Genomic DNA, 19,449 nt, shown 5'->3' with positions numbered 1-19,449 from the left:
ACGTAGGCTGATCAGCGAGTGCCCCCGACACTGTATGTATTTATAGTTTTATTTTACAGTGCCCCCCTTGCCTCTGGGCCCCAACACAGGCTCGTTGTCTGCGTAGCACTAGTAACGCCCCTGCACCTGACACTCCCTCGAAACTAGAGTTGTTCCTCGCCAGGGTGATGAACTGTGCCTGCAATAATTTAGGATCAGTCAAATGCAGTGGTCATAATAAAGGTGATAATAAAGTAGACCTTACTACTTTATTATCACCATTCGCTATTCAATACTGAGATTAAGGGAGTTTGCTCGAGTGTGCAGGGATTTAAGTCGCCAGAATTTCTTTTGATTTCCATTATGTAATGTACCCACAGAAGTTAACCCACAAGTTAAACATCCTTTTGGAGCGATCGATCTACTGATCATTCTTACCACGTTTAATAGGGCAATGCCCTAGGGGTGATGGCTTGTAGCTGGCCAATTTCTTTCACATGTGCACTATTGGTTACAATGCATGGTGTTTGATTTCCTTCACAGGGATGGTTCAGAGACTGCCGACACTGATGCTTCCCTGTTTGCCGCTCTGACCAATAACCTGAATATATCTAGGTACTGTAAATCTGATTTCATGTTTTTTTCATGTATTCTTCATGCTGGAAATGAAACCATGAATTTTATCTTCTACACAGATTATTCAGATTTTTGACTGGGTCAAGACGACAGCAGGCAGTTCCCAATGTAAGTTTGTGTATTCTTTCTGTATATTAAAGGTATAATCTATAATGTATCATTTAAGTGGGGGTAGTAAACAAGGGATTTTATATTTTCATTCATTAAAAATGCAAGTTGTGTAAAACACTTTGCTCTTAAATCACTGAATTGCTTCTAGACAAATTTGAATGTGGAGCTGAATGATAAACTGGATGAAAGCATGACACAGGACCACAGAGCAGTGAATGAGGGACAGACTGTCACTGACACGCACATGCCTGCAGCTCCCTGGTAAGATGAAAGAAAAGTGAAGGGGGACAAGTTATAGGGGGATACAAAATTGTAAGTTATAGGGATTTATTACTACTGTAAATATGGGAAATCCTTTTGTACAAAGGTGGTGCTCAAGTATATTTTGTCTTTTCAGCAATGAAGAAAGTAACACTGGTGATGGCCTGCAAGACAATGGAGTGCATGGCTCCATTTTACCTTTGCTTAGCAGTCCTGTGGAATCTATGATGACTGAATGGCAGGATGCCAAAGCTGAGTAGGTCATGTTAGCATTGTTTTCACACTTTTGCTCGATAGGTATTTTCACAGTAGTACCGTTTTTATTCGGGGAGATTGATACCGACCTGGACACCCACTGTGCGGAATCTATTATTTCAGAAGTCTTTACCAGAGACCAGAGTCTCCAACACCCAGCTGTGTGTCTATGAAGAGTGACTTGTCGAAGGATGAACCCATGTGCTGCTCCAGCAATGAACTTGGACCTCCCGACACAAAGTAAGATCACTAATGATTGTGAACTTCAACTGGAAGTTGAAGTAAACTGGTTTACTTTGTCGATAGTCGATGAGAAAGGGGCGCTAAACTCAGATTTGCGTGCTCAGGTGTGTATCTCTGCCCGGCTGGTTGCCCCACCTAAATGTTGCCCGAATATGCGTTTGCCACACTGCTCCAGACTGGCAGCAGTACTGACATATTGATCAGTCTAGCTCAAATATGGAGTTGCATAGTTCCTGTTGTCTTATTGGAGACCCAGTCTAGGATCAGGCTCGAGCCAGGAATTCTTTGATTAATGCATAGCCAATACGAGGTAGGCACCCGGTGGGGCGGTCGACGGTAGCGTGGCATTGGTCTGACCATTACTAACACTATACCAAACCCTAACCTCACAGGAAGCCACAAGTGATTTGTAACCCGCAGGCCCCCGTAACAATTATAATATTTGCTGGAGTTTGGAAGTGCTCGTTGACTATCACTCAACAGCCCATATTGTGTACCACCTGTTTGGAATTTGCACATAATGCAGGAGGAAGCAGGAGGTTGCTTTAAGGTCATTACACACTGGCGAATTAGCGACGCGATGCGAATAAGCGATCTGAAAATGCGAAATATTTGCCCGGCGAATTTATTCGCGTTTGGCTATACACCGTACACATCTATGCGACGCGTATTGTGCGATTATAGCTCCTCTCCTCTCCCTCCTCCTCTCCTCTCCTCCCCCTCCCGCTTTGGTATCCTTTATTTAATAACCCCGTATCCAGTACTTCACAGATGGAGGGGTCCAATTAATTCGTACCGGCCCACATAGGTATACAATTGGTACCGGCCGCGCCCGTGCATGTGGGCATATATTCCGGTTATAAAGTCTTTATTTTCGGGTCAAAAACGGGTCTGCACAGTAGAAATAGCCTAGTGCAGATCTTAGCTTTTTGATGAGCCTGTTCACTGGTCATTTTAACTTTTTTATATATTTTTGGTGAATAAAAATCCACATGGATGTCTTCATGCTTATGTTCTTCATTAGTTTGCATCGTGTTTAGACGGAATTCACGTTCATTCTGGTCTGTAAGCAACGGCAAAGAAAACTTCGGAGGGAGGGTCAATTGTAACATGTGTTACAAATGGTCCGCTTCCATTCAATGCCATTATAAGTAATATTTACATATTTGACATATTGGCCAATATTATATGTTCTAAAATTGTATTGTATTGTGTAGTGTATTCTAAAATTAGTTTAGGGTTGTATAACATTGTACAACTCAATCAATCAAACGTTTGTTTAATCAATGTATTTCCCAATTGAACTGAAAAAAAAAAGCCCAAACTGGTAGCCTACACCCGATACTATTTAATATTTCCCAATATGTTTGATACATTTTCTTATCACATCCATGGTATGAAAACAATGCTAAGGAGTTGCTTCAATGAAATATAATTGCTTTAAGCTGAAAACGATATGTTTAATGGTGTTTTCTTAGCGTTGTTACATTTATACTCCATGCTGTTACAATTAGTCCGACAGGCGCAACAAATGTAACACTGGAACAGCGTCCACTTTCGGTTTAATAACTCCCGACCTGTTTGATCAATTGAAAAATAAAAAGTGGTTTATGGAAGCAGACAAGTGTAGGTCCGTTGCCTGAAAATATTACATATGTAGATAAACGGATCTCCGAGTAAAAAAATGAAACGTGCAAAATGTTACATCCGTGGCGGCTCTCCCCTACTGTTAGCACACCCATGTACCATGTCCACGCTGCGCTATCCCGACCTGCGTAGCCGGACCGACGGCTGCTCTGTTGCACACCCATGTGCCATGTCCACGGCACGCACGCTCGCGCAATGCGCATGCACACGCGAGCGCACACACACCCAACAGAGTTGTAGGAGGGGAGGTGTGCAACAGTGTGCTGCTGTGCTATCCCGACCTGCGTAACCGGACCGGCGGCTGCTCTGTTGACAGCTACTGTACGGTACGCCGCTGTTTATACACAGCAACAAGTTTGGGCTGCATTCTGATTGGTCAGAGCCGTTGAATTTCGCCTGCGAATGTCTGCAAAATTCGACACCAGAGCGAACAAATAAAGAGCGAAAACTGTCGCACATTCGCACATTCGCCACTGATGTGGAAGCTTCCATTGACTTCAATTGGTTTTAAAAAAATGCGAATTATTCGCGTCGCCAATTCGCGTCGCCAATTCGCCAGTGTGTAATGACCTTTACTGATGACGAGTGCTTCCAAACTCTTGACCCTTATAAATAATAATCTGCAAGGAATTTCTTGACAGGAAGTAGCTCATAACACTTTGCAGATAATAAGACAATAATTCAAGCTTTTCGTACAGCTGCAATATTGGGGAGTTTGACGTTATTTAATACAATTAAATAGGACTTTTCTGTTCGGATGAATGGGCTGTCTATGGGAAGTTGCACCTGGCAAGATGGCAGCCGTGTGCATATCATCAATATTATGGTCTCCACATTTCCAGAAGATATGTTGTCTCATATCATACCAATACAATATTCATTGAGATGGGAATAAAACGGGTGAATGAAATCAAGATTCATTTGAGGTTTCGACATGTCATCACGTTTTTGTTCAAAGGAAGATTTTATTGATTTTTGATATAAAAATTGACAATTTTTTTGGCATCCATTGTTAGTCTAAAAGTGTGAGAAAAATCATGTGCACTAACCCAATTTCTACACCTTATGCTCCCCAGCATTCCCACCAACCTAGTTGAAAGCCTGTCTCAAGAGATGTACACAAAGCCATGCTCTGAGGACATGTACGCCTGTAAACGGTAAGCTCCCACTATTGTATGAAATTAACAAAAAGGTGTCCGAGTAAGCTAAAGAATGTAATAAATTCTATATACACACACACCAGTAAGTAAGATGCCTGAGGACGAGGTCGCGTGCACGCATCCGCCTGGCTGACAGCAAACTGCTGTGCGAGCGCTGGCACTTTGGCATGGGGGGTCAGATCAACATATGGAATTAATTCTGTACTGGCCATACTCTATATGGGTCGTGTCTTGAGTGTACAGGGTTTGATGAGGTCAGATCAACATATGGAATGTCAGAACAGGTCAGCTCCATATTTGGAGATCTAAGGGTGGCAGCGGGTGGTCATGCCTGGGGTGACAAACTAGCTGACGGGAAATGCACGTTTTCATAATAAATTAAAGTGTCCTGTGTTGAGACCCATATATTGACATAAAATAAAATGTTTTTCTGAGGCCTCTAGAGGGCTTTTGAAATACTGAGTCATATGTTTGAATGGAAATTTTCAGACAGATTTTTACTTTGAATTTCAGACTTGCTGAGTGGCTAAATCCAGCTCCACTGAATCCTCCAGACGCTGAAGATACAGACTCAACAGATGATGAGGCAAGTACTCTCTCCATCATAAACACATCACTTTTAGTACATAAATTAAACCGTCACAATTTGCATTGTAATGTTGACCACTTAAACTCCTTGTAATCAATCGTACGATGAATAGGGAAACTAGTAGGCTATTTACTAGTGGTGTCAAAAAATATCGATATGAATCTGTAATCAATTTTAACATGAATGATGCGACTACATCGATGCACGTGTGTCTGGATTGGTCAAAATAGCGTCTGCATCGGACGTTGGTTCGATCCTAAAGTTGTGAATCGATATAATTCAACTAACTGCGGGAAAAACACAGCTGTACAAGCCCAAAGCGCCGTGCATTGTGACGGGTAGATAACTTGTAGATCTGCTCCAGATGTTCAATGTATTGTAAATTGGTAAATTATTGTTTAGAATACTATATATGGAGGAAGTTAATCCTTTAGTTGAAGTGATAAGAGTACAAAACATGTGATCCTTCAGGGGGGATTTTTCCGGAATATTCGGGAAATCTATAGATTTAGCTTGAAACCAATGTCTAATTTGATTGGTGGTTACGTAAATTAAACTTTACGTAACCACTTTGTTGAAAGTTTGATACTACATTATTGCTGTATAAATCACCCCCAGTCCTGATTCCATTATGATTTTTTATTTTACAATCACAGTTCTTATATTAGGTGATCTAAAATCCCCCTATGGAGATTACAATACAAATAAAAAAGTACATGAACCAGTGGACTTAGCACCCTCTACCGATATTTACGTCAGACTGCGGTGCTCTATAATAGGCCAATGTGAAAAGGGTGACATTTCTTCTTTTGCCTTGGGTGGCAATTGGATGATTTGAGGCATTTTGCTCCAAAAATGTGTTTTGCAAAAATCCACCTGTTGGTGGCGCTATAACAGGCCAGTGTGAAAAGGGTGGAATTTATTCCTCAGCCTAGTAGGAAAGTCTGTCAAAGATTTCACGTAAAGTGCAAGCTGCGTTCATGATTTGAGGCTTTTTGTTCAAAACGGGCCAATCCTGCAAACTTTGAAAGCCAATGTTAGCCAATTAGGATGGAATATTAAATATCAGTCTTGAACACATGACTATATAGTTACTGTGCAAAATTTGGCATCAACTGGGTTAATGGTGCCAGAGATTAGCTGTACACAGACGCACGCACATACGGACGGAGTGCAAAACATACTCTCTCCCCATGCCTTCGGCCTGGTGGAGACAAAACTAATTGTCTACCCTAAATTAAAATAAATAAAGTTGTTAAATGATGTCCATCTCCAGGTTGTTCCCAGTGAGCCCAGCAGCAATGATGTGTTGGTACATTCTGTCCTCACTGTGGACCCCTGCACCAGTCTGACCAACGCTCCCATCACAGACATTGTCCGCAGGGTAAAAGATGTTTTAATGTGACTTTGTTCTGTTTTTTATTTATTTATTTATATTTGACTTGGTTCAAGCTAACAATGTGCCGTGTCGGAGTGACATGAGGGTAAAGTACCCTGCCCACCACCATGCAGACGTGGCTAGTCATGTTACAATTATTACACAATCCCCTAATCACAATTATTCGTCATAATCACGTCATAATCGTTTCCATTAAACATTTTTAAAAAATGGATGCAATTGACCTTATTCACACCACTGCCATATTGCCAGCAAGGTGCTAACTAGATGCAACTTCCCATTCATCTAAACAGAAAAGTCCTATCTAATTGTATTAAACAACTTCAAACTCACCAACATTGCAACTGTACGGAAAGCTTGAAAAAACAAACAAAAATCTAACCAGTCTGAAGTGAGTGGTGCAACAGCGCCCCCTGTTGGTACTCTAAACATAGGGACATGCATATGGATGGACATTGCTGTTCTTTGGAGTGGTTGCACCACTCGACAACTAGACATGTTATGAGCTACTTCCTGTGAAATTCTGTGCAGGTTGTTTTTTTGTGTCAGTGTTTGGGAGTGCTTGTTGGATATCACTCAACAGCCCTGCGTACCACCTGTTTTGAATTTGCACAGAATGCAGGAAGCAGCAGGAGGTTGCTTTACTAAAAACAAGTGCTTCCAAACTCCAATACTCAAAAAATCACCTGCAAGAAATTTGACGAAGTAGCTCATAACAAGTCTACAGTGGATTTTTATGAAACAAACACTTGCAGATCAAGCCTTTCATACAGCTGCAATGTTGTTGACGTTTAATACAATCAGATAGGACTTTTCTGTTTGGATGTGGGCTGTCAATGGGAAATTGCACCTAGTTACCACCTTGCTGCCAACATGGCTGCGGTGTGCATAAGGTCAATTGCATGAAGCTCGAAACAACATCTGCCCAAACAGGCTTAGATTATTGTTGATTAAACTAACAAGAACTTTTTAAAATTCAAAGTTGTTTGGTCAGTTGTCTAGCAACCATGTGCTTATCATGCTTTGTACTTGTGTGTTGGTGCACACCCCTCTATTCAGATCCTGATGAGAAAGAAATATGCAGGCCCATCTGTGTCTGAGAGCTACTGTTGGCCAGCAGTGGCCCGTGGCTGTGACACCATGCTGATATCCAACACTGCAGATGATCCCATGAACTACATCCCACCTTTCCTTGCCCACGTGCAGCTTTCCACTCTCTACAGTACCCTCACTCATAAAGCAGGAGTGAGTATATGACTCTTCTCAATCTGTTCTTCATGCCGATATCACATAGTACACCACAACGTCCTGTTCAAAGATGCTCTGTGCATAACTGTATGCCATGTTCTTTGAAAGTGTCATGCTTGTATCTGGTTTGGGTTCCCGTAGCTTCAGTTGATTGGAGCCTCACCATTCGACAATGTCGCTCACACACAATTAAACAGCTGAGCTACAAGCATATGGCGCATCACTTTGCGACGTGTTGTGACCTTGTAGATTTGTTGAGGCCTTGTACGTCTGTTGTGCAGATCCGCTAGTTGCTATTGTGAGTGACGAGTGAGTTGATCGGCAGTTTTCATCGTCGTTAATGGTTTATAATTGGTTATGTCAAGTCACTGTATCCATTCAGAATCCTCATCAGCATCGTGGTGCGTCTTGGAATCAATACTTGTACACACATCTGGTTAGATTTTGTCCTTAAGATATCACCTACCTGGACTATTGTTTGTATGTTATATTAGTAAATTACTATTTATTCCTGCTTTTTCACTTTTGTGACCTGTTGTCCTGTTGTCCAGCCTCTTGCAGTGATTCTGTGTCATGGCTGGGAAAAGGCCCAGACAATATATGACATTTTGGAGGACCTTCACGGTACACAGTCCCTCCATCCCATGGTTCTATTGGTGGGTGTGGGAAAAGAAGAAGCCACGGCTACCAAGATCCCTAGAAACTGTAAGATTATTTGTCTCTGGCATTCACACATGTACACCACTGTCCACATGTAGCCAACATGTCCTGTAATATAATTATATCCCATAATGCTGCCTCAACTCCCATAATGCAGCCTCAACCTTAACCCCAAACTTAAACAGGTCCTAGCAGATAGCTGTGTATGTCCTTGCAGATGTAGCCTTTGTTTGTAATAATGGATGGTTATTAGTACGAATAGTGCGTCTAGGAACCAATAAGCGAAACGGAAAAAATGAAATTCAGTTATCTTTATGGGTATGCTGTACTAGCCATTTTGGATATGGTTCTAACTGTATAAAATCAAACCTTAGACGCACACATGCGCACACACCCCAGTAGGTCACAAATACATGGCTGCCCACCTCTGCTTTAAACCTTTGCATCCCTTATACCTCCAGGCCAGGTGGTCGTGACCACACCCTTCAGCCTGGCTCGTCTGCTGGCCTGCCACTTGCGCTTGTTCCTGCGGCTCTGTCACCTGGTGCTTGATGAAGCAGACATGCTCCTCTCCCAGGCACCAGATGAGGTGAGAACATCAAGTAACGATGTTCCATATTATGCACTGTGCATGATATCGTGAATATGTGTGAAGTATTCTCAACTTTGTGGTTGACGTTATCAGCCATGTGATCTTTCAGGGTGTGTAACAACTGTGCCACATTACACAAGGAGGAAGAGAATTCCCACACGGTCAAACAAGTACAACGTTCCAACTTTTCGTAGGTCTACGTCAGGTACCTGATGAAGTCCTATGAAAGGTCGAAACTTTGTACTCCGTCGGATTCTTTGTATTTTTGTCTGTTATCCGGCACGGTGGATGCAGATTTTTGGACATCTGTGTGTGTGTGTGTGTGCTCCTCCTGAACTGAGACAAACCATTATTCTACCATCTTAGATGCACACCATCCTGCAGCACTTCCAGAAGGTGACGTCCAGTGAGGAGCGGATCTTCTATCCCAAGCAGATAGTGGCTGTGGGGAAACACTGGAGCAGTCACATGGAGAGCCTGCTGAACACTTACATGACCTCTCCCTGTATAATCATCACTGTCATGGAGGAGGCCGCTCTCTATGGCAATGTGCACCAGGTCAGTCTGCCTTTTTCATGCTCTCCATTTATAAAGTTAATTTCCTGGGGAATCCCTGCATATCGTTGAATATATTGCAATATTTATTTAGTTAATCCAGAAACTAAGTGCATTACACCATTGTAACATCAACTAGTAATGAGTATGAACGTGGGTTTATATGTTTCTTTCATATTAACAGATGAACATCCTGTGTCTTGAGAGCGCCAAGACCACTGTGTTGGTAGGTGCATTGGATGTCCACCCTGACGTAGGCCAGAAGACCCTCATAATCAGCAGCTCTGCTCAGGAGGTTGAACATGTATTCAAGGTGGGGAAAAGCTTTAACTTACTAAACTGTGTGAAGCGAAAAACTGTAAACACAGATGAGCACGGGACTCATGAATGGTTTGGGGTGTTGCAGTAGGTTACATGTACCGTTTAGTGCTCATTCTGAATCAGACAGTTAATTCTCCTGCACGTAAATGCTGTACAGAACTAAATTACCTGGTGTGCAAATCTTGGGAAGGTCCTTATACAGTAAGTCTATGTTCAATCAATATAAATAATATACTTTTGTTACTCCCAGAAACGGATGTTCTTTTAGACTAAAGCCTTTTCATCAGTAGTCATATAGATAGAAATATTTAGAATATCTTATATATATCGTGAATGTATTCCATATTTCCATTTACTCACTGAACCTACTGTACATATCCGGTCAGTAGCATTTACTATTAGTAACAGCTACTGATGTTTATTAAGGCAGCAGTGAGACAAAACAAAAGACTAGGACAGTGCTCTGTCTTCAGTTAAGAGCCTCTGGTGAAAGACTGCATGACTCGTGTTTAGACACAAACCATAGACTTTCAGTAATTCCACTGCTGAGATTGTCGATAAAAAGTACAGCCCAACTGCCCATATCAATTTCTGTGAATACATTCGGTCCATTCTGCATTCTCTTGTACACTAAATAATATGATGCACCCAATTTTTGTTCTTGATGACCATCTCTGCTACAGTAGTACACAAAGTTGGTTTCATCATATTAATTTTCTCAATCTGCTTGTTCTGTAGGCTGTAAGCAAGATATCTGCTTTCTGCCTGAAGACTCATGAGGGGCTAACCCAGCAATTCGACTTTGTTATTCACCAGTGGAGGAAGGAAATTGGACCAGGCACTCAAGTCATCTTGGGTAAATGGGAGCATATTCCATCAATAGTTGCATGTACAGTATATAAACCTCAGTGAATGGAATTCAGCTGTGCTTTCTGAGTTTACAAGAGAGATGTTTATTTTAATTCTGGTATTGTGTAAGAACTGTGAAATGCTTTTTTACTTTTGTTCACTTTGCTTGTAACAACATAATCAATACCTTGCATAATACTGTATAGTAACCGCACATCCAACTACAAACACGGTAAGAGAGTCATTTATGATCTGTGGTGTATTCCTTCTCTTGATCTGCAGTGACCACCACTGATTGTCTGAAGGCACTGTGGGTCAGAGATGCAACGTGTGTCATCCACTATGGCTTTCCCACTTCCCCCAAACGCTTTGGCAGCTCTCTCTTTTGCATGTCGGAAAAGTTCCGCAACCTCTCTGACAAAGTAAGATATACTCAAGCAGCTTCAGTTGAAATATCAAATCATTATTTAACCACTTAAATACTTTAAACTTCATTGACTTGGGTCCTGCAGATGTCTGTACTTGCCCTTTACCTTTACAGCAAATATCTTTGCCAAAAATAGATCTACAACTAGATTGGGTATTTTCGGCAAACATTTTTGATGGCTCATTATTTCCAACCTTTTTTGTTTTGTTTTTTTAGCATGGTGAGAACACCACCCCTGCAAAGTCAATACTTCTCATAACCGAGATGGACGCCAGGCACATGGTGGGAGTACTGCGCTACCTGAAGCGCTCGGACACCCTGCTGCCTCCTGAGCTTCTGTCTTTCGCGGAGGGAGTCATGTTGGCCAAGGAGCAGCAGAAGACCGACAGGCCCCTCTGCAACTACCTCAAGAGCTTTGGTGTCTGTCGGTCAGTCGCAAGAAAACAACAAAACCAATACATTCATGACCTATCCAGAATTGGGACGTACATTGTACGTGTATTGCATTCTTCCACAGCCATTTTGTGCTGATTAGTGTCATTCTTATAGAGCAGCAACTATAGCTTAATGCCTTTTTGCACTAACATTTACTGCACTACACAAGTTTGTAGATGTATTTAGTGGGACGGGGATGCACATTTTTTTAAACTTGCCCATGTCATGTCCAAATTTATTTGAAATGGAAGATCTAGCGAAAGTGTGCATATTTGAAATGGAGGTTAACATTCTGAACCTAAAGCTAATTATTACTTGATGTATTCTACGTACAGGGACAGTGATGTGTGTCCGGATCGCCACTGGTTCAGTTCCACAACTGATCAGTCACTGCTACCAGATTCTGGAACCATTACGGTGAGATCTTGAGTTGGTTCCTCTGCCAAACACCTTCACAGCATGGCTCTGCACGAGTCTAGCAATCTATAAATCTGTGTATAGAGTTAATCCAAACGTCGTATGCTCACTGCCAGTAGGCCACAGAAGTACCTCCACTATTTATGAAAGTATACAGCGAAAATGAAAATGTAGCTTTATTTTGATATTCTTGGTCGATGCTCGGATTGGGCCGAAAGTCTGAAACCTAGACACAGATTACTGACATTACAGGCTGGCCACATGAAGTCCAAGATCCACATTGGAGCCATGCAGTTTCCATGTGGCTAGTGAGAGCCACATGATTTGATTTGTAATTAACGTAGCTTTAGTCTGTAGCCTACTGTACATTTAAGACTCTCTTAGTAAGGCCTTTGTTCTTGCTAATACATTTCAAATGATTCTATGACTGATCATAAAAGTGATGCTTAGTTGGTAGTCAATCTTCACAAGATGAGTAATGAAGGGACCATGCATAAACTTATGCACAGAATTCTAACCACTAAAAGGATGTCACATTTTCACCAATTCAGCCCACTCAATGATTTTGACTCCTGTGCTCTAAATGAGTGGTTCTGCACGTTTCTAAAGTAAAATGGGTATCCATTCTTCTGCCACTGCCACTTCAGTGCAGCCTCTTACTTTAAACTGGTCCCGGGCGTGAACCGGAAGTAAAGAACGGCTGTGTAAAGTGCTGCACGATCGTAATTTATTTCACCCGAAACATACATTTTGTAACTGCGATCACTGGTGCTTTGGTTATAGGCCTTGAATAAAACTTGTTTTGGAAAAATCTGGGAAAATAATCTGAGATAATGCATTTTAGACAATCTGTTTACATTGAAGCGGACGGAACAGAGTCAAATGTAAATAAATGTAATGGCTACAATTGCTTGTCAGCGTGGGGGAGTCCCCAGTTCAAATATGCTTATTTTGCAGCCTGATTTAGCCTGCACCCTAGCCGTGCTACTCAATTACTATTACGATTTTCCACTAAACAATCTTTTTACCACAACAAGTTTGGATTTTGTTTATGCTCGTGTCCCCAAAAGGTTTTACCCCTCTACATCAAGACTGCTTCAGTTTTCTATGGGCGCATCGTGAAGAACCAGGACGACGCTTACGAGAGCCTGGCATCAACGATGGTCTCCTACTATGCTACAGAGAAACTTGTGGTCAAAGAAGTGGTGGAGGGAGGTCTCTATGGAATGGAAGAGAAGGAGGTCTATCACAGGTTAGATGCAAAGAAAAACATACCAAGATTCATTGGTTAATTTTCACGTATATTTTCTAAATGGATTAAATCCCTGACTGAATTTAATAATTGCTGGTCATTGCTTGCCATTAGCTTAGCTGATTTCTGTTTAAAGACTAGTTTAAACCTGCATTGTACAGAACAAGTCACTCAAACTCTTAAACCGGATTGTCCTCAGAACCTGTGGTTTAATGTCCTCAGAACCTGTGCTTTAATGGTCAACAACCTAAACCCAAATCACCTAATGCCACCAGAGGTTGTACTGTGGTTCAGTTTAAACCATCACTTCACTATTGTCATATAAGATGTATTAAACTAGTGTTATACATTTCCTGGAAAATTGGCAAATCTTTCAACGCAGTAACCCAGGATGTTCAAGAAAGCAGTGCATACGCTTTGTTGCTGAATTGATTTTGAACATATTATTGACTTAAAGCTGCTATAAGCAATAATAAGTCAAAATTGTAATGACCTTTTATTTATTTTTTGGTATTCAGACAGCCAGCAATGGGTCTTTGTCTGACACATCTAGGGGCCACAATCTGAATTCAAATATTTTCCTAGAAGCTTTGTCATTGGTCGATTTCTGATTGGTTAGTCATTTCAACATGGTTTTTTCCCACCAATGAGAAAGCTTCTAGGAACATCTTTGAATGCAGAATGTTGGCCCCTAGATGTGTCACAGAGACTACATTTTTTTGGAGAGCGTTTTACTCATTGCTGGCTGTCTTTGAATACCAAAAAAAATATTAAAATAAACAAATTTTGACTTATTGCTTATAGCACCTTTAATTTATATGAATCTCTTCAGTGTTAACCCACTATAGCCTTTCCTGTCCAACCTTTCACCTTCTCTGCATTTCCAACCTTGTCTTCCCTCGCAGAGTGAAAGTGACGTCTGTGCCAGACAAAATGGACCATCTGTTTTTTAGTGTCAAAGTATTGTTTTTGGACGAGGGCCGAGAGCAGGAGGTGAAGTCCTACCAGTTGCTCCATCTACCAGCCCAGTTCCACACCCTCCCTTCCCAGGTTGTGGAGATCATCGTCTGCCGAGTGAAACCTGTGGACAAAGAGGTGGACTGGAACCCTAAGGTCAGGAGTCTGACCCTAAGTGCTTCGCTTTATTCATAACCAATAAAAAAGTCACAGCCCTAGTAGCTCAATTATTCGATTAGTGAAAAAAGTCCTCTCGCTGAAGGGTGAACCTGTAGGGGTAGCATCATGAGGCGTCCTCACTCCTCACCATGCCGGCCTCGTGACAGACATTCACCAAAAATAGCCGATCTGCAAGTTCTCAACACTAATGTGACACGATGTGAGCTTGTAGATCTGTTTTTGGTCAAGACATTTGGTGTCTATTGAAAAAGCACAGTCCACTTCGGTGTGAATGCGCTTTTCCGATCAGTCATTGGTCCGACATGCGGAAAACGACCGGGTTAAGGTTGGCGACCGGATTAAGGTTGACGAACACGTGTTAAGGTTGGCGAACATGCGTTAAGGTTGGACAACTTGTCCCCCATATATGGGGACTAGGTTGGTGGAGGGTGTGTAGAGCCCAGGATCACATTAGATGATTGACACGGGTGAAAAATGGGTTACAAAATCGTGGGATAAAAAAAATATTTAAAAAATAAGAGGTGGGTAGACCCTGTTTGATGTCCAACATAGAAATGATTGGTACAGAAAATAGAGCTTTTACTTCTAAAGAGTTTGTATTAAAAACATTAACGTACAGCGTAAAAGTTTTGGAAATGAATACATGCAATGCGTTTGTTTTTTTGAATATACCTTTTACCAGTCACCCAGTCCTGAATGACTTTGCCCACTGAAAATACAACAATCAAGCACAGTAGCACACCCACCTGGCTCACGGTTTGTTTTCCCATGCTGGACACATTTAAAAGACCACCAATTTTGTAACTCCAAACAGTGGCTGACATTTAGACACAAACACACACACTCAAATAGTCTCACCCCATCAGAAAAGTGCATTCTAGCTTCTAGGCATTCCTCAATCTGTAGGCTTCTTTCTTAAACATAGGTTACATCTCAACACACTGCGACTCGTTTTTCAGGCAATGTCTCATCCAGGATAGATGTAGACATAATGCAAGCGTGTATATCTATTTTTGAAACATTATTATTATGCGCAACAAAGTATAACATGGAATGAATAACATTCATCTTTTCCATTTGCAGGCCACGAGAGCCATTAGCCAGAAGATAAGAGGCCTGCAGCACCAAGCCAAAGTGGTTCTCAGCCTAGGAAACACCATCTTTGTTGATCCCATGGTAGGTGTTCATCTTGTAAAGTAGGCACCAACGATGAGTGTAAAAACGGCTGTGCCAATGGTATGTGGTGCCAGTTTGGTCAATAGGATAATGACGCCCAACCATTGTGCTTTCCTAACCATCCACAGGTGCGAATGACACGCTTGCCCGGCATGAAGACAATGATCAACGAGTACAACGTCCACGCTGAGATCCTGAGCAGTGGAATGGCTGTCAACAACCCTGAGCACCTGCGCTTACTGAAGGAGCACAAAGACATTGGGGAGCACACCACTGGGTGAGAAATAGCACTGTGATATCATTGCTGTCGGGGGGGGGGGGTAAAAAACCTTGTATGTTCAAACTATTACTATTTCTTTGCTTACAGTAATGAAAGTGTTGCGCTGGGCGGACACGGTTGCCTCGGAAAACAATGTTGATCAAATTGAATCCATTTCCGGTTACTGCATCGTCTATTTCTCGCTTCAAATGTTTTCAAAAACAATTTTGACAACAATATTTAGTTGTAAATTACATTGTTTATTTATGTGGCTGTAATTTTGGATACAGCATAAAGTTCAAGCAGCACAGCAGCTGCTCTGAGGCTTTGATTAGACATCGGTCTGTAGATTTATTGATTGAAAATTGTACATGTTTGTAGAATGGGTACAGGTCAATACAACCCAGTAATTAATTCCTAAGATTTGGAGTCGGATATTGTGCTCTAGTTTCATATCCATTTGAAAGTTCTGGCAGAAAACGTGTTGACCCTTAGACGCCCGTTGACGTTATTGGTGTAATTAATCGCTAAATCCAGCACTCCCGTTGACGTAAAAAAAAACAAGGTCTAGGCCCGACAGCAAAGATATGTGTTATACGATATGTATTATACATGTCAAGTAATTTGATTGCGACAGACTCTGTATCAGTACTGTGTATATGGGAATGTTCAGTGCTCAAAATGCAGACCATCCAAGTTGGAATGTAAAGAAGACTGGGTCTAATAACAGAGTGCCTATCCCGGACATCAGCCTTTATCCCTAAAACACTGTGTGTGGTGTGGTTTGGTAGACTTTGTTTTGCTTTACATTTTTATCCCACGATTTTGTAACTCATTTCTTTTTCACCCAGTGTTGATTATCTAATGTAATCCTGGGCGCTACACTCCCTCTGCCAACCTGGGGACACACTTACTTCGGCTGACTATAGGAAAATTAGAATCACAGAATCGTTGAGGATTGAGGATTAGGCCTGTGAATGTTGTGCGCTTTCCAAACGTGTGTGGGCAAGATGGCAATAGAGTATGCACATGCATGATTTTCCCATCAGGACACGCCCCCCCCCCCCCTCATCTAGACTTGAGCGGCAAAACATTGAGCAGCATGGAGTGTTGGAGTTTGGATGCACTCGTTGGAAATCACTCAACCGTCCTGCGTACCACCTGTTCCTAAATGTCGAAAAATGTTATTGAAAACAAGCACTTCCAAACTCTGACACATCAAATGCAGGGCACAGAAAGTAGCTCAAGTAGCTCATAACGTTTCTATGGTGGATTTTTATGAAACAAAAACTTTGTAGATAGAAAGAGGATAATTCAAGCTTTTCGTACAGCTGCAATGTTGGTGAGTTTAACATTGTTTAATGCAATGAGACAGGACTTTTCTGTTTGGATGAATGGCCTGTCAAGGCCAGAAAATTGTTTTTTGCCACTCAATGGGCGTTTCCGCATAACTTCCAGGTACGTCATGTGCATACCCTCTATAATAGTGAAACCGCATAAACACGCCCACAGGCACACCTCCAGCCGCAAATTAAGGAGTCTGCATAATGTATAGAGAACTGGGAACTTCTCCTTTGGTCTAATTCCTGGGATACAGGGAAACATACCATCTACGATGTCACGGAGCATCCTGAAGGTAACCAAGGACCCACCCACCTCAGATCAGCAACATTATGAATATCACAAAAGATTGTCTGGGTGAAGATCTCCCGGGTTTAGTAGTGTTCTAGGGTTAAGGTTCAAGGGATAACGCAAACAAGTCCCGGGTACTGGTTTCCATTGTTGGGTTATTCAATATATCATTAAAAAAATAACAACATAGCATAAAAAAATAACACATTATACAATTATCTTTTAGGCTTTTTCTGCTTTTATTTGATATGGTAGAGGGTTTGCGCATGCATAAAGTGAATAGCAAATCGAGTGGCAAAGTGAGTTTATCGTCGTTTAATGTAATCAGATGGGACTTGCTGTTTGGATGTATGGCCTGTCATGGCCAGAGTTTTTTTTTTTTTTCATTCAGTAGGCGTTCCCGTATAACTTCCGGTTATGATGATCATTCACATACCCTCTATACAGTAGACTGATAGGAAATCAGCAATGGTCATCTGGGTTCGAACCTGCAATACAATGCCATTTTGTGTCGCATTGTTATGCTTTAGCTATTGAAAAATAGCAGATCTACAAGCTCATAGCGCGCCACCAAGTGGTGCGCTACGAGCTTGTAGGTCTGCTATTTTTGAAAAATCTAAGAACGACTGACATAGAAACATAGCTTTTTCAGAAAACTGTCAGGATGTAGAAGACATTTTTAGAATCTGATCTCAGGTCGGACGGTGTCAGTGCATTCCACATTTTGACTGCATAGTAGTAGAATGGGAATGTTTAGTTTTATATTTGAGCAGTACCAGCGTTGTTGCTCCATCCACTACTGTGGGTGTCACTCACTTTGGAGAAGTAGTTGGTCAGGTGTTGAGGGCCCCTTTGACAATCCCATTTTTGGCAAAGGGGCCCACACATTTCCCTAGTAAAGTGTGTTGGAATTAGGTGGGTCATGGGCTTTAGGCAGAGAAGCAGTCAGATCAGTTTGTTTTGGGAGGTCTGAAGCTTATTTTTTTTGAGTGGTGCAACCACTCCAAGGAACAGCAATGTCCGTGTTCACACATGTGTTGGTTCACCTATGTATGTGCCTATGTACGTGTTCATGAGCACCAGTATGACTGACTACCAGTATGGGCGCTGTTGTGCCAGAAACAGAGAGAGCGAGATAGTATTAGTGCTGCACTGTTGCCTGCTAATGAGAGAGAGAGGAGAGGAGAGGGGAGTTGCACCACTCAGTTCACATGGGTGTGATTTTTTAGATGTTGGAGAACCAAGAGGTGAAAGCATAGTTAAAGTGGGATTGAATGAGGGCTCCAACAATAGTCTTGAGAGCACTTTCGTTGACAAAAGGGGAAATTATGCCCCAAAATATTATTTGAATTACTTTCGTGATCATGTTTGATGCCAAAAAAGGAAATTATGCCCCAAAATATTATTTGATTTACTTTCGTGATCATGTTTGATGCCAAAAAGGGAAATTATGCCCAAAGATATTCTTTGATTTACTTTCTTGATCACGTTTGATGTAATTTCCGCCCTTGGTAACCTCTTCTTTGCTTGAGATTACTATATTGTCAACTTGAAATCATTGTGATTTTCTTTGATTTACAAAAAAAGAATGGATTCTGTTATTCCTGTGTCTAAATACACAAATCAGCTGGGCGATTCTCATACTCATATGGACATATGAAGCATCAGCAATCTCCTGGCTGATCATTTTTGGAACACAGTGGGGATTTTCAATAGAAAAAATATGTCTGTGACCAGGGTAGTGGCGTCAGTACTTCTGTACTCCGAGTATGACTCCCGTTTGAGAATCTTTTTTGTCTTTCTCCTCAATTTAGTCGTTCTGCAAATTGATTCCTCCGCACATTTCTGTGTTGTCACTGCTGTTGTATCCTTCTGACTCACCTACCAGTGAGGATAGGGTGACTATTATATTCAGTCCCTCAAACGGAACCTATATCAATGTGTATGTTCGTCGTGCATGCCCATTCATGCACCCACACATGCATACGTAATGCATATAGTTATTGCATACAGGCAACGACTGACATGCCTTCTGCATTAAATTCAGAAACATGATGCATATGTTCATGTGTTCTGATTGGGTTAGGTGAGCATGTTCACATGAAAAGAACACGATAAACCTATGCAACCACTGAAAACAACTATTGTGTAATGAATGTTAAACGGGGAGGACATATTAGTGTTTTTTCTTTATATGTTTTTTTTGTGG

General features: G+C 41.6%; 1 protein-coding gene across 1 annotated transcript in view; it reads left to right on the top strand.

Annotated features, from left to right (window-relative positions):
* Positions 1-19,449, top strand: part of tdrd12 (tudor domain containing 12) — a gene marked incomplete at its 5' end in the record, with an annotated part of 34,660 nt that overhangs the window by 6,115 nt on the left and 9,096 nt on the right. The window contains 14 exons of the mRNA XM_080762100.1: positions 6,158-6,265; positions 7,340-7,525; positions 8,080-8,233; positions 8,650-8,777; positions 9,147-9,338; positions 9,520-9,648; positions 10,395-10,512; positions 10,788-10,927; positions 11,149-11,360; positions 11,703-11,784; positions 12,855-13,036; positions 13,942-14,149; positions 15,257-15,349; positions 15,478-15,626. Of these exons, the coding sequence (XP_080618226.1) occupies positions 6,158-6,265; positions 7,340-7,525; positions 8,080-8,233; positions 8,650-8,777; positions 9,147-9,338; positions 9,520-9,648; positions 10,395-10,512; positions 10,788-10,927; positions 11,149-11,360; positions 11,703-11,784; positions 12,855-13,036; positions 13,942-14,149; positions 15,257-15,349; positions 15,478-15,626 (2,081 nt within the window). The remainder of the gene's footprint in view (positions 1-6,157; positions 6,266-7,339; positions 7,526-8,079; positions 8,234-8,649; positions 8,778-9,146; positions 9,339-9,519; positions 9,649-10,394; positions 10,513-10,787; positions 10,928-11,148; positions 11,361-11,702; positions 11,785-12,854; positions 13,037-13,941; positions 14,150-15,256; positions 15,350-15,477; positions 15,627-19,449) is intronic.

Source organism: Protomyctophum bolini, assembly GCF_963924005.1.
Source record: "Protomyctophum bolini genome assembly, chromosome: 4".
Taxonomy (NCBI): Eukaryota; Metazoa; Chordata; class Actinopteri; order Myctophiformes; family Myctophidae; genus Protomyctophum; species Protomyctophum bolini.
Note: the sequence above shows the minus strand (reverse complement) of the source record. Positions and strands in the feature narration are given on the sequence as shown.